We start from the raw sequence: 12,513 nt of genomic DNA, 5'->3' as shown, positions 1-12,513 counted from the left end.
GTTTTTTTATTTGTTTTTGCGTATAAAGATATTTCCTTGATCTTTTTCCCTCCTCAGTTTGCTGTTTCAGAGTGTCTCTGACACACAGAAAATAAGTGAACCTGTGAGAGAGACAGAGGAGAGGAGGGGTTGGGATCACCTACCACTCCAACAGTGAGCACTGTACTCAGTTGCTCAAAATATAAGAAAAGCACCCTCCTTGGGGTTGAAAGAAGTCACCTTTGAGCTGCTCTTTGGGGCCTCTCAGAGAGCCATTACATGAAGATTTTGGTTGTCTCTCTGGGTCTTGAAAATGGCATCCAAAACCCAAGTTGTAGTTGTTGATGTTGAGCAAGGAGGTAGAGGTCGCCGGAGCTCCGGTCATGGGTACTCGGATTCCGGGTCAGATGAGGAGGAGGAGCACAGGAGCTCAAGTGTGTCAGAAAGTAGTGAGGAGATTGTGGAGAGGAAATCTTGTGTCAGTGATTCTTCAGAAGATGATGAGGAGGAGGTGGATCTGGAATGTGGAGGGGTGCCTGCTGAAGTGAAGAGCCACGTGGCAAAGGTGAAGAGGGACTGTAGGATTTGTCATCTGAGCATGGATGCAACCAATCATGAATCTGGGATTCCTATGGAGTTGGGGTGTTCTTGTAAGGAGGATTTGGCTGCTGCACATAAGCAGTGTGCTGAGGCCTGGTTCAAAATCAAGGGTAACAAGTAAGTTTTACCAATTTACTTCATACAGGTGAAATCTTTTTGTGTTCTGGGGTTAACTCAGATTTTGGTTTTCACTTGAATGTTCCTGGAATGTGATTACTGTGCTATGCTTGTGTACCTGTTTTGCTATTTGGGTTAAATTGTTGTGTTACTCTTCTGGGAATCTTTGAATTTGTTGGTTCTGTGATTTGTGCCAAAGTACTCTTACTTAATGTGAGAACTGAATAATGCAATCTTAAATTAGGATACAATGTGTGCTACTTTATTAAGGCAAAAGCATAGCATCAACATTAATAAAGAGGAAAGATGACGCACTAGCAGTCCTGCATGGTTTTCCAACTATGCAAATTTGATTCTTCTCCATTCATTTCATGAACACCAAAATGTTTGCATTTAATTCACCGCTTTTGCCAACCTTTATTTTCACTTTACTTGCTTAGACCATATGGTTGGTGATATTACTTTCTTCAAGTCAAATAATTTGGCGCTTGTAGATACACTGATACACAGTTGATATGATCTATGCGCCTTGTCATTGAAGTCAATTCGAGTCTGCAGTCCATTAACTAAACTTGTTTTAATGAGTTTGCATACATTTTTTATGCACATTTCTGTTCGTGCTAAATGTCTTAGGGATGTCAGGTGCTTTTAGCCAACTACTTTCTTGTACGAGCATAGTCTATGAAAGGTTAGTAAGTAGCTGTCTTATGATATTTCATCAGATACAGGTACCACAAAAAGAACAAACTTGTGTTGAATGATCTGGGTCCAAAGAAGCATGTAATTGGAACCAACACTTTGGTGAGATAAAAAAAATCAGCAACATCAGATCATTCAGTAGAGAATATAGATCATCCATCATTAAATTAAATGACCCAAAACTCGCCCAGAATTGTGAAGTCTTCAAAGAGAAAAGATTTTGATTACCTCTTTGTGGAAAGACGTTGGTTATATATGTTCCTCTGTTTGCTTAATTGAACAACAAACTCGAAAATTTACCTGATAACAATAATTTACGTATATGAAACATCGATGAAACTCGAAAACCAAACTACATGGAAATTGAAACTTCAATAATCTGCAAAGTTGTCCGAGTCAATAATACTTTTCTTTATGTGTTTGTTTCATACTTTTGTATGAACTGTAAATTTGAAGCGGGACGGGTGTAGTCGTGGAGATACAGCCATATTACTTGACAACATATATCATGATTTCGGCCATGCTTACATGTCCCTTGCTTTTAAGATGTGTATGCTTGCATACTCTTATCTCCTCAAGCTGGTCATTGCATAATCTGTTCCGGAACACTCAGTCTAAATGGTAGTCATATCAATACTAATATGGATTTGAGCCTATTGTTCCTTCGTACTTCAGGCTAAAACCAATGTAAGTTGGACCACAACATCTAGATGTTTCCTGATATTCGACTTTGGTGGAACCACAGTTCAAGTACTGACAGTTAACTAGGACTTACTATTCAGATCCCAAATTTAGATTTGTTTCTCTCTTAGTATTGTGGATTTCTTGATTGGAGCAAAGTAGAAACCAATTTTACAACAGTTGAGGGACTCATAAACTTTAAATGCATATGAAATTGGATGACACAAAGTAGATACAAGAAAAAAGTCTTGTTTATATTTTATTTATTTATTGTATGCTCTTCCTTTCTTGCAAAAACCAATAGTGAGTTTGGACTGCATCTAGATATTCCCTGAGGTTCAACTTAGGTTTACCATTGCATTATTGAAAAGAGTAGTTGTAAGCCTTGAATCTTACCTTGATTTAGTATAGATTCTGTTAGTGGATTTACATGTACTAGTCAAAGGAAGAACCATAATTGATTTACATATACTTGATTTTGTTCAATCTCTGCAGTACTGGTGAGTATTATACTTTAACATAACTATTCATTCCTCATGGGAAGGACATATAGGTGGTTCATTTTGGAATTAGTTTCCATTTAATATGTGGATGTGGAATCAATGCGCAATGTTAAGGAAGATCCATAGCCTAATGTGTGGGTTTGGTGACTCTAACCAAGTATCAGGCATGGATAACTCGTCCCTGTCAGATCATAATTGGCTGTGGTTTCATATGATACATTTATTGACTCAACTTCACCACAGCTGTAGAGAACTGCATTAGATATTGATGATGCCTGAGCTACAGCCTGCCTAGACAATATGGGGAAGAATTGTTTAAGCAACTGTTTGTTCTATTTTCTTTTTGCAGCATAAGTATGTTATCTAGATTGTCAGATAATTTTGGCTTAGATTGAATGACGGCCAAAAGGTAGGAGTCGTTATCACATGCCTCCTTGGGCTACACTTGGCATATTTTGTGTGCATATTACTGCTACTCATGATCTCTAATATGTTATCACTTATTGCAGGATCTGTGAGATATGTTGCTCAACTGCCCGCAATGTTGTTGGGGTGAATGAAGCTGATCTGGCAGAGCAGTGGAATGAAGCAAATGATACTGCAATGCCACCAGCACCAGTTGCCACTACACAGCCAGCAGAGAACCGAAACTTCTGGCAGGGTCATCGGTTCCTCAACTTCTTGCTAGCTTGTATGGTCTTTGCGTTTGTCATCTCTTGGCTCTTTCACTTCAACGTGCCCTCGTAAGAAGAATATCTACAGCGATGATAGAGAGGTAACAAACAAGCACCTTACTAGCTCTGGAGTAAGCTTCTTCTCGGCCTTCTATGTTGTTTGTATATTAGTAGAGCCTAGCTTCAGCAGGTTGTTGTAATTTATGTTCCATTGTTCATTTGATTGGAACTCCATTAGCACCAGTAGGTTGTTGTACTATCTTAACTTTGGATGCTTTACTTTGCGCAGATTGGATGGACAATCACCTTATATATGTAAGATTTGCGGCATTTACAGGGTATTGCCATTATTTCTCACATTTGAGCATTTGTATTAGCTGTGTAAGCCAGATAGAGATCCAGTCTGCAAATAATTAGTTCCAAAAAATGTCAGAGTCGATCTACTTGAGTTTAATTAACCAAATCAAATACTTAATTTTATAAATTACTCCGGGAACTGGCCCAGGCTTCTGTCACTAAGCATATTTGGAGTGATGATGGAATTAGACACTACTGACACTAGTAGTCACGAAAATGGCCTACTCTTGTTTGTGAGCAAATTGAAACAAGAATTGAGGGATCCTTCGTGTGTGATTTAATCTTAAAAGATTGTGTAGTGAACATATTTGACTCGAGAGTAGGTCGTATAACCTCAGACCGCAGCTAGAGCCTAGAGGTTGAGAAATCACTCAAATCAGATATATAACAGCAGCTGATTTGAGGATCTCGTGAATGGTCTTTTCAAAAAAAAAAATTGAGACTTTGGGAGAGATTTGAGAAGATTTACATCTTCTGGAGATTCACTCTCATCGAACCAAGAACTCAAAGAGCTTATTTCTGTTTGTGTGAGTTCACCTATACTCCAGGATGTCGTGCTTTCGATGAAATGGAAAAGGTCTCCTGCATCATTTTCCTTACCTTCTGTTTTTTCAGGGGGTCATTTTCGTTACTTTAAGACTATATCCTCTGTAAAACCCCATCAATATAATAAGGGTCAGCACTTGATCAATCATAAACAATCAAGTCACCGCAAGGCGGGGGTTATTGAATAAGAGCACAGGACTGTTATGTTCTTCTGAAATGCATTAAAAAGAAAATAGAAGGATGGGATGCAAATTATGATTGGGTGCAGGTCGGATAGGAGCACTCTTCTGGGGCCTCCTGGCCATATGAAGAGATGCCTAATGCTTTTCTGTGTAAAACACTAAAAAGAAGAAGAGACCAATGCCAAAGACAGGATGGCATATCTTTTTTATTTATGAAGACCAGATTTCTCATCCATAGAATGTCTATATGAAGATTGTTACCTCGTCTTCAATCTAATGAATAAAAGGGATATACTCCAACATAATTGAAAAAATTAATAATTCTTCTATGGATTTCAAAAGATCGTGCATGCCATGATTGAGATCCAACATTAGGTATCCCAACCTCTCCCGTTCAGATAATTTATAGCAAATAATGCAGAAGAGCTTTGTACCTTTCAGTTTCTTGTTTTCTTAAAGATCACAATGGCAATGATGCTTATTCATTCTAAGAACAAAAACAAAAACAAGATCAAATATGAAATTATGCAAAGCAGAGAATTTAGAGATTGAGGTTACAGGCTTACAGCTAATGTAATGCAGCAGCAACATGCAAATGGTAGACAGAATTAGCTAGATTGAGTGCCGTTGCAATCCAACCACCATATAATTTATACGATTGAAATGCTCAATCAAAATGTCGGTCTCGTGCTCTTGGTGATATCAATCTGAATATTTACCAAATTTATATTTATAGTTTACCCAAAAATAAACAATTATATTATTATTTCTAGTAAAACTAGGAAAATCAACCAGATTACTTGCCTATTATTTCTAGGAAGATTAGGATCATCCTTATATATACATGACAGACACTAAACTATCTTTAATTTTCTACCACTATAGTCTTCATCATGTTCGAGGAGAAGGAGAAGTATAAACCTAATTTGGACCCAGTTCCAGAACTCCCACACAGCACAGATCTAGAGCTCCCACACAAGAACACAACAAAGTCATGGAACAGAATGAAATCATTGATCGTATTACAGAAAAGAATGAAATCATTGATGAAGCCAACGCCACTGGCTCGAGATGACATTGCGCTAGCTAGCTTACTTAAAGTTATTGGTGCCCCGTTGACTCCCGCTTTTCTTAGTTCCAACAACAATGCCGATCAACAACCTAGCGAAGGCAATTCGGCTAAATACATTGTGAAGCAATACGTGGCAGCAGTGGGCGGAGAGAGAGCTTTGTCATCATCGGACAACTTGTGTGCGAAGGGCAATGTGAAGATCACAATGTCAAACGGGAAGAGAGGAAGCTCGAAGTTCGTCGGCGGTGACAGCGAACATGGTATGCCGAGGTTTGAGCTTTGGCAAAAGAGGGAGCTATGGTGCATGGACCTAATGTTGTCTGCTGGTTACAAAGTTTGCATGGGAAGTGATGGCAAGGCGCCTCTGCCTTGGCATCACACATACGCTTATCAAGTCCCGCCTCTTCCCCTTGGACATCTGCTTCAGGGTCTTAATCCATGTTCATCAGCAAATTTATTCAGCAACTCCGATCGTTTAGGGGACAAACCAGTGAACAAGGAGGACTGCTTCAGACTAGAGGTAGCGGTTAAACCTTCAATACTAAGCAGCAGCAACGTACAGATAGTGCGACACACCATTTTTGGCTACTTCAGCCAGAAGACAGGCCTCTTGGTGAAGCTAGAAGACTCTCGCCAGCTAAGGCTGACAGCTTTGGGAAAGCATAGTGATTGGAAATCAACAATGGAGTCGTACTTCCAAGATTACAGAGCCAACGACGGCGTGAACATTGCACACAGGGTTAGCACTTACTTGTCGTTGCGAGGGGAGAGCTTGGAAGGCCATTCCCTGAGGAGAAAAATGAAGTTGATTTGGAAACTTGAAGAAGTAGGTCTTGACATTAAGGGGTTGTCAATTGAGTGCTTCTTGCCTCCTAATGATTTGGAAACAGAGGAAGAATGCTGCGGGGTGATGATGTCTAGTCCTGGTGCAAAATCAACATCTAGGATACGATCTACTTCTCTGAGATTTCAAGCTACCAAAATTATACCCATTGATGACTCTGATCGTGATCTAAAAGGTAGCGACATTAGTGACGAGGATGATTGGTGATTCGAAATCGGCATATCAGCTTTTGTCACAAAAAGAAAGAAAGAACAAGAATTAGAATAGTTGTGACCAACTGACCATCTTTAATTAGGATTCCTTGAAGCATGATGCTTGTAGGAGTTACAGTTCAGAAGAACTTTTGTACCTTTCAGTTTCTTGTTCTGTCATATGTAAAAACTAAAAGGTTAATTCCCCATTATTTTGCTTTTACTTTTTGTGTATTGCTATTGGTTAATGCCTAAAAATCCTGAAATAGTCTAAAATACATTCATCTACATGATACTCATATTAACAAATTTATTATATATTACTTGGTGATGCACTCATTTATGAAGAGTATCGGCTCGGTTTGACTCGACTTATATCTCATTTTTCCTCTTATTTACTCGACTGTCACTAAGTATAAATTTTCTTTTTGCCTCATTCTCTCATCTTCTTCTCCTTCAATTGTTCTCTCTCTGTATCTCGTTTTCTTCGATATTGTCTCCACTTATAACCACTTTTAAAAACTCTAATTCACTTACATTTCGGTCCTAAACTAATAGACTACTGTCAAGAAATAATGCAACACGCGGCAATGCGCTCTCTGTATCTTGTTTTCTTTGTTATTCTATTTACTTAAACAAATTCTAAACACTCTAATTCGCTTACATTCAAGTCGTATGCCCAATTTTTCTGCTTTTTACTCCACTATCATTATGTATAATTTTTTTGTCTCATTCTCTCCTCTTATAATTGCGCTCTCTCTCTCTGGCTTTGTTTGGTATTTTTTTCCACTTAAATCAGTTTTAAAAACTCTAATTCGCTAATAATCAAACCCTAAACTAATAGACTACTATCAAGAAATAGTACAACATGCGGCAACACACTCTATGTATCTCACTTTCTTCGATATTTTCTCCACTTAAACTAGTTCTAAAAGCTCTAATTCGTTTACAATCATGCCATAAACTAATAGACTACTATAAAAAAATAGTGCGACCCGTGGCAACGCATGGGTATCATAACCTAGTTTGAGATAAAATTGTGATCAGTGATCACTATGGAATCACCCAAATTGTTTGGGTAATTTCAGTTTGGTTAGTTGTAATTACTTCACAAACAATATTTTTACAAGTTTATAAACGAATGGTTGTCAATGTGATTAATTAATTTACATAATTCAGATATACAATAATCGTTATGACTTTATTCTTGACATTATAAATTTAAATCAGATAAATTATAATTTTTGTTCTATTAACTAAATTTATGGTATACGTACGTTAAGGGTGCTGTGGACAACTCCAAAAATCCTAATAGTTATATAATTCACTTAATTACTTCACCATGTAGGCATGCATGTAAATCCTAATAGTTATATGGTTCATTGGTTCACTTCACCATGTAGGCATGCATGTTGGATCAGAAGGCCGGGGGTTATACATGGCTAAACTAGTTAGAGAGAAAGAGAGATGATTGGTGAATAGTTTCACAAAATTTGAATGTGCATGGTCATATTCCTGTCCGAAATTACTGTAATAATAAATGGACGACAAATTGGTCATTGGCTTCATTAGGTATATGCACGAGCGGTGCTGCGTGGCGGTGCCGTGATTAGTGATGGCAATCTTAATAGGCCAGAGACATAGCTCGTGCTGCTGACTGCTGAGTCTTCTTTTCTTTTTCGTTTTTTGGTGTCTGGATTCTTGTTTATTTCTTATGAATGTACCTTTCTATATTATCATTCTATTCTCCACCAAGTGGTTGATCGATCCTCATGATTCCCTAACCCACAAAATTTGGAAAACAATTGAACTGAAATTATGTGGTAGTGCAGAGATACCCTTCTCCTTCTGAAATGAGTGAAATCAAGGAGTACGAATGGATTGTGTTTATAAATAAAAAGTAATTTCTCGATGAATGTAAAATGCTCTAATTATGCATTGTGGCACATGCATTGTTACTTTAACACTTTTAGCATTCGAATTTAAGTTGGGCAGCGCACCTAAAAGCAAGAATCACTAAGCCAACTTGTGGTGGTCTTTTTCGTTCATGATCATCAATACTACTTGCGGTTGTCTTTCTTTCATCATTAGCAATACTCGAAGAAGCCAGATATATTGAATTCGGAATCTCAAGTATAAGAACATTTCTGTTAACCGCTAGTGCCATAACCTTGAATCCTCGATCACTATAGTCAATCAAGCTTTATCATTTTCTAGATATGCATAATTTGCTAACTTGATAGTTGATATGCATTATCATTACAATTAAAATAGAGCAATGCAAGAGCCTTCACTTGTTGAGATCGATCTTGATTTGTCATACATACATGGAAATTTTCGAATTAACTGCCAAGTATAAAAAGATTAGAAAGACTAACACTTGATACATCACAACCACGTTTGTAGCTTGGGTCAATTAAGTTAATAGGTGTTCCAAATAAATTGTGACTGGCTCTAACCAAAACCGAAAAGGCGATTTGATCATTTTCTCTAGACTGTTAGACTTTGTAATGGGAGTTCTCACTATTATAAAAAAGTTCAGTTTGTTAATTCTAAACAATAAGTATCCACTACTTGAGGACTGCTAATCCTGAAAAGGTAAGGTTGAGAGCGAGTTTGAGATTCGATGATCTCAAAAATATAAACTCAGATCTGGGTGAGCAGAACATATTTGTACTGATGCATTGAAAGAGTAAGTAGTAGAGATGACATGTTTCACAATTAACAGACATTATGAGGTGAGCAAAGAGAAAAACGACTTATTGTACGTAACCTAGTCACCGCAGCAATGGATAAAATCATACAAGTATATAATCCAAGTATCAAACAAAGCTAATGATTCTGATAGATTTCATACGAACGTGCATGACATGATTGAGTACGTTAGGGTTTTGTTCCTGCAGCCATTGGGAAACAGATGTCACAATCCCCATAACCCCATGCCATCACTATGCGTATATTTCGATCCGGAGCTCTGTATCTTCCAGTTTCTTGGTTTCTAAACGACAATTTGCTTCATTCACTAACCAAGAGAATTGTAGAATACTAAGAACCATAAGCAAGAAAGCATGTACCAGATAGCAGATACAACTAATATAGCAGAATAATATGGGACACAAATAGATTAAGTGTCGCCTCAACCACCATGCTTGCACACTCGATATGAAAATGTCGGTTGCATGCTCCTGAATTCAATGGTCCTAATCGATTTCAGAATGTGATTATTCTTCGTATACTTATAATGCGTAAAAAGGTATTAGGTATATCATTGCCTTGGATATATGTTGCTGTCTTTGGTAGCAATGTGCTGTCACTGTTGTGATGAATGGGAAACTACCACACCCTCTTTTGCTTTCTCTCTTCCCTTTTTTGTGTGTTGAACGAGTTTTGTTAAATTACCTCTGTATATCATACAATCCGAGGTAATTGCTTGTAAAGTACGACTGCCTAGTTGATCACAAGTTTTAGATTACCAATTTACCATTGCAATTCCGGAATACCCTATCTCATTTCACTTCATCTCAATAGCAATCTACATCAATTAGAAAATAAGACCAAAACAAAGCAAAGAGAGAGAGTGAGCGTGCAGACACGACATAGACAAAGAGAACCACGTTATAATGAGAGTCGGTTGGTAATGTTTTAACAACAGCTTGACGCTACTTTAGAAACCCCCTCCCTTTGCATCAAATACCAAAACCCCACCCCCTTCGTCCTCTTAGTATATACTACTCTGTAGGAGCATATATAGCTCTCCAAGAGAAACCAATACGTCCTAAGCTCTAACGACCCCTCAAGTTTTCTGCAACTATTCTCATCATAACAATCATGAGGAAGCTTTGTCCCAACTTGGACCGTGAAGACGGCTTGGAAACCGTTCTGGAGGTTCCAGTCCCGGAAGAGATATTCTCTCCGACGAACAAAAGCCCAAAGATTTCATGGCAGAACATGAAGTCATGGATGAAATCATCAAACGGCGAGCATTCAACTGTATTTGGAAGCAAAAGCGCCGAGATCCAGCTCTTGCTCGGAGTTATTGGAGCTCCATTGATTCCTATTACTATTCCCAATAACGATCACCAACTCATCAACTGCAACCTCAAGGATCAGCCCATTGTAAGTATATCTTAACCATGTACAACATAACATGCTAGCAAGATCGTCCGTAAAACTCACCTACTATATCAAGTTTCTCATTGTTCTTATATAATGATGTGTAGGAGGCTTCAATGGCTAAATATATAGTGAAGCAATACATAGCTGCAGTGGGAGGAGAGACTGCCTTGAACTCCATAGACAGCATGTATGCAATGGGAAAGGTGAAGATGGCAGCGTCAGAGTTTTCTACTGGGGAAGGAAAGTTGAATAGTCCCAAGGGAAAGATGAAGAACTTGAAATCACTCGGAAGTGGTGAAATGGGAGGATTTGTTCTGTGGCAGAAGAGGCCTGAGCTATGGTGCTTGGAACTAGTGGTGTCTGGCTGTAAGATTAGCGCCGGGAGTGATGGCAAGGTGGCTTGGCGACAAACCCCCTGGCATCACTCCCATGCTTCCCGAGGCCCACCTCGTCCCCTCCGGCGCCTTCTTCAGGTATCGGACATTATCCTTTTCTCTATAGTAAAAATTTATCGAGATCACATAGTGCAGTTGATTTATTAAATTTAACTTTTGCCAATTTGGGGAGACTACTTTTTTCACTGATTTTGATATCAATTGTGGGATTAATCTAGTATACATCAATGTATGCTATACATCTCACATTTAACGGTTGACAACGGATATTATTTTTTGACTCCACTCATAAAATAATATCGACCGTCGGATGTGTATGCTATACATCTCACATCTAACGGTTGACAACGAATTTTTTTTTTTAACCCACTCATAAAATAATATCGACCGTCGGATCGGATGTGAGATTTATACTAAATCAATATTGTGAGTATTCTTTATAATCCTTTTGACTTGCCTAGGGAGACTCTGAATTTTATGTTCGACTGTCCCTATCTAATTATTCCGTGGGGGTCCTCTTGCACGTTGCTATAATTTTTATCTTAATCAATGGATTATACTAGAACTAAAAATGATTCCATTACTTGCACACAAAAACTCATAGTAAATTTAAATATGCTTAACAGGGTCTTGATCCAAGGTCAACTGCAAATTTATTCAGCAATTCAGTTTGTATTGGAGAGAAACTAATCAGCGACGAAGACTGCTTCATACTTAAACTCGAAGCCGAACCCTCAACGCTCCGAGCACGAAGCAGCAGTAACGTAGAGATAATACGACACACTATTTGGGGATACTTCAGCCAAAGAACAGGTCTCCTAGTCCAACTAGAAGACTCCCACCTCTTGAGAATCAAAACTTCCGGCAGCGAGAGCATTTTCTGGGAAACCACAATGGAGTCGTACATTCAAGACTACAGAACCATCGACGGCATTAACATTGCACATTCCGGGAGGACAAATGTGTCGTTGGTCAGATTTGGGGAGAGCGATGAAGCTCATTCGAGGACTCGAATGGAAGAGGTTTGGGACATTGAAGAAGTTGATTTCAACATTAAGGGTTTGTCCATGGACTGCTTCTTGCCTCCCGGTGACTTGAAGAAAGAGGAAGAAGGAGGCTGTGTGATATTGACTAATACAAAAGCGAAGTTACCTTATAGAATTTTATCATCTTCAAAAGTCAGAGCTTCCAAAATAGCCGCCATTGATGTTTATGATGATGATTCAGAGAGCAGTGGAAGTAGTACTGACCAAGAACTGTAAATTCGTGTTTGAATAAATTTTGTACATAGGCCATCGTATTTTTAGGAATGCTAGGGTGAACGGTTAAAAAACCCTAGCTACTTGGTGGAAATGAATATTTCCCAGCTTAGCTTCTTGGAATAGGTAAATTCACTCATGACAGATCAATTAAGATCTCGTGACTATCAGGCAAATCAGCTTAACTTAGGTTGCTTGTGAAAAATGGCAAAGCGGCTCTTCCTGGTTTTCACGGTGTTATTGCAAGATGATATCATATCTAGTTGCCACATTTTATCCAATAGTTCCCAACAGATAG

General features: G+C 38.4%; 3 protein-coding genes across 3 annotated transcripts; all 3 read left to right on the top strand.

The window, feature by feature from the left end:
- Positions 1-3,629, top strand: LOC126802420 (uncharacterized). Its single transcript, XM_050530047.1, has 2 exons — positions 1-696; positions 3,089-3,629. The coding sequence occupies exons 1-2, from the start codon at positions 293-295 to the stop codon at positions 3,324-3,326; spliced, it is 642 nt and encodes a 213-aa protein (XP_050386004.1). The 5' UTR covers positions 1-292; the 3' UTR covers positions 3,327-3,629.
- A 1,602-nt stretch (positions 3,630-5,231) lies between these two features.
- On the top strand, positions 5,232-6,461 carry LOC126803744 (uncharacterized). Its single transcript, XM_050531489.1, has one exon. The coding sequence runs from the start codon at positions 5,232-5,234 to the stop codon at positions 6,459-6,461; it is 1,230 nt and encodes a 409-aa protein (XP_050387446.1).
- Positions 6,462-10,256: 3,795 nt separating this feature from the next.
- LOC126802859 (uncharacterized) lies at positions 10,257-12,437 on the top strand. Its single transcript, XM_050530569.1, has 3 exons — positions 10,257-10,561; positions 10,666-11,034; positions 11,583-12,437. The coding sequence occupies exons 1-3, from the start codon at positions 10,274-10,276 to the stop codon at positions 12,216-12,218; spliced, it is 1,293 nt and encodes a 430-aa protein (XP_050386526.1). The 5' UTR covers positions 10,257-10,273; the 3' UTR covers positions 12,219-12,437.
- Positions 12,438-12,513: the final 76 nt, after the last annotated feature.

Source organism: Argentina anserina, chromosome 7 (assembly GCF_933775445.1).
Source record: "Argentina anserina chromosome 7, drPotAnse1.1, whole genome shotgun sequence".
NCBI lineage: Eukaryota > Viridiplantae > Streptophyta > Magnoliopsida > Rosales > Rosaceae > Argentina > Argentina anserina.
The sequence above is the reverse complement of the archived record's forward strand: the minus strand, read 5'-3'. Positions and strand labels throughout refer to the sequence as shown.

Bases quoted from the DNA above. Each gene is read 5' to 3' on its own strand.
- LOC126802420 (XM_050530047.1), top strand. From the start codon at position 293: ATGGCATCCAAAACCCAAGTTGTAGTTGTTGATGTTGAGCAAGGAGGT. The intron at 697-3,088 runs GTAAGTTTTACC...CACTTATTGCAG, and splicing joins TTCAAAATCAAGGGTAACAA to GATCTGTGAGATATGTTGCT.
- LOC126803744 (XM_050531489.1), top strand. From the start codon at position 5,232: ATGTTCGAGGAGAAGGAGAAGTATAAACCTAATTTGGACCCAGTTCCA.
- LOC126802859 (XM_050530569.1), top strand. From the start codon at position 10,274: ATGAGGAAGCTTTGTCCCAACTTGGACCGTGAAGACGGCTTGGAAACC. The intron at 10,562-10,665 runs GTAAGTATATCT...AATGATGTGTAG, and splicing joins ACCTCAAGGATCAGCCCATT to GAGGCTTCAATGGCTAAATA. The intron at 11,035-11,582 runs GTATCGGACATT...TATGCTTAACAG, and splicing joins CCCTCCGGCGCCTTCTTCAG to GGTCTTGATCCAAGGTCAAC.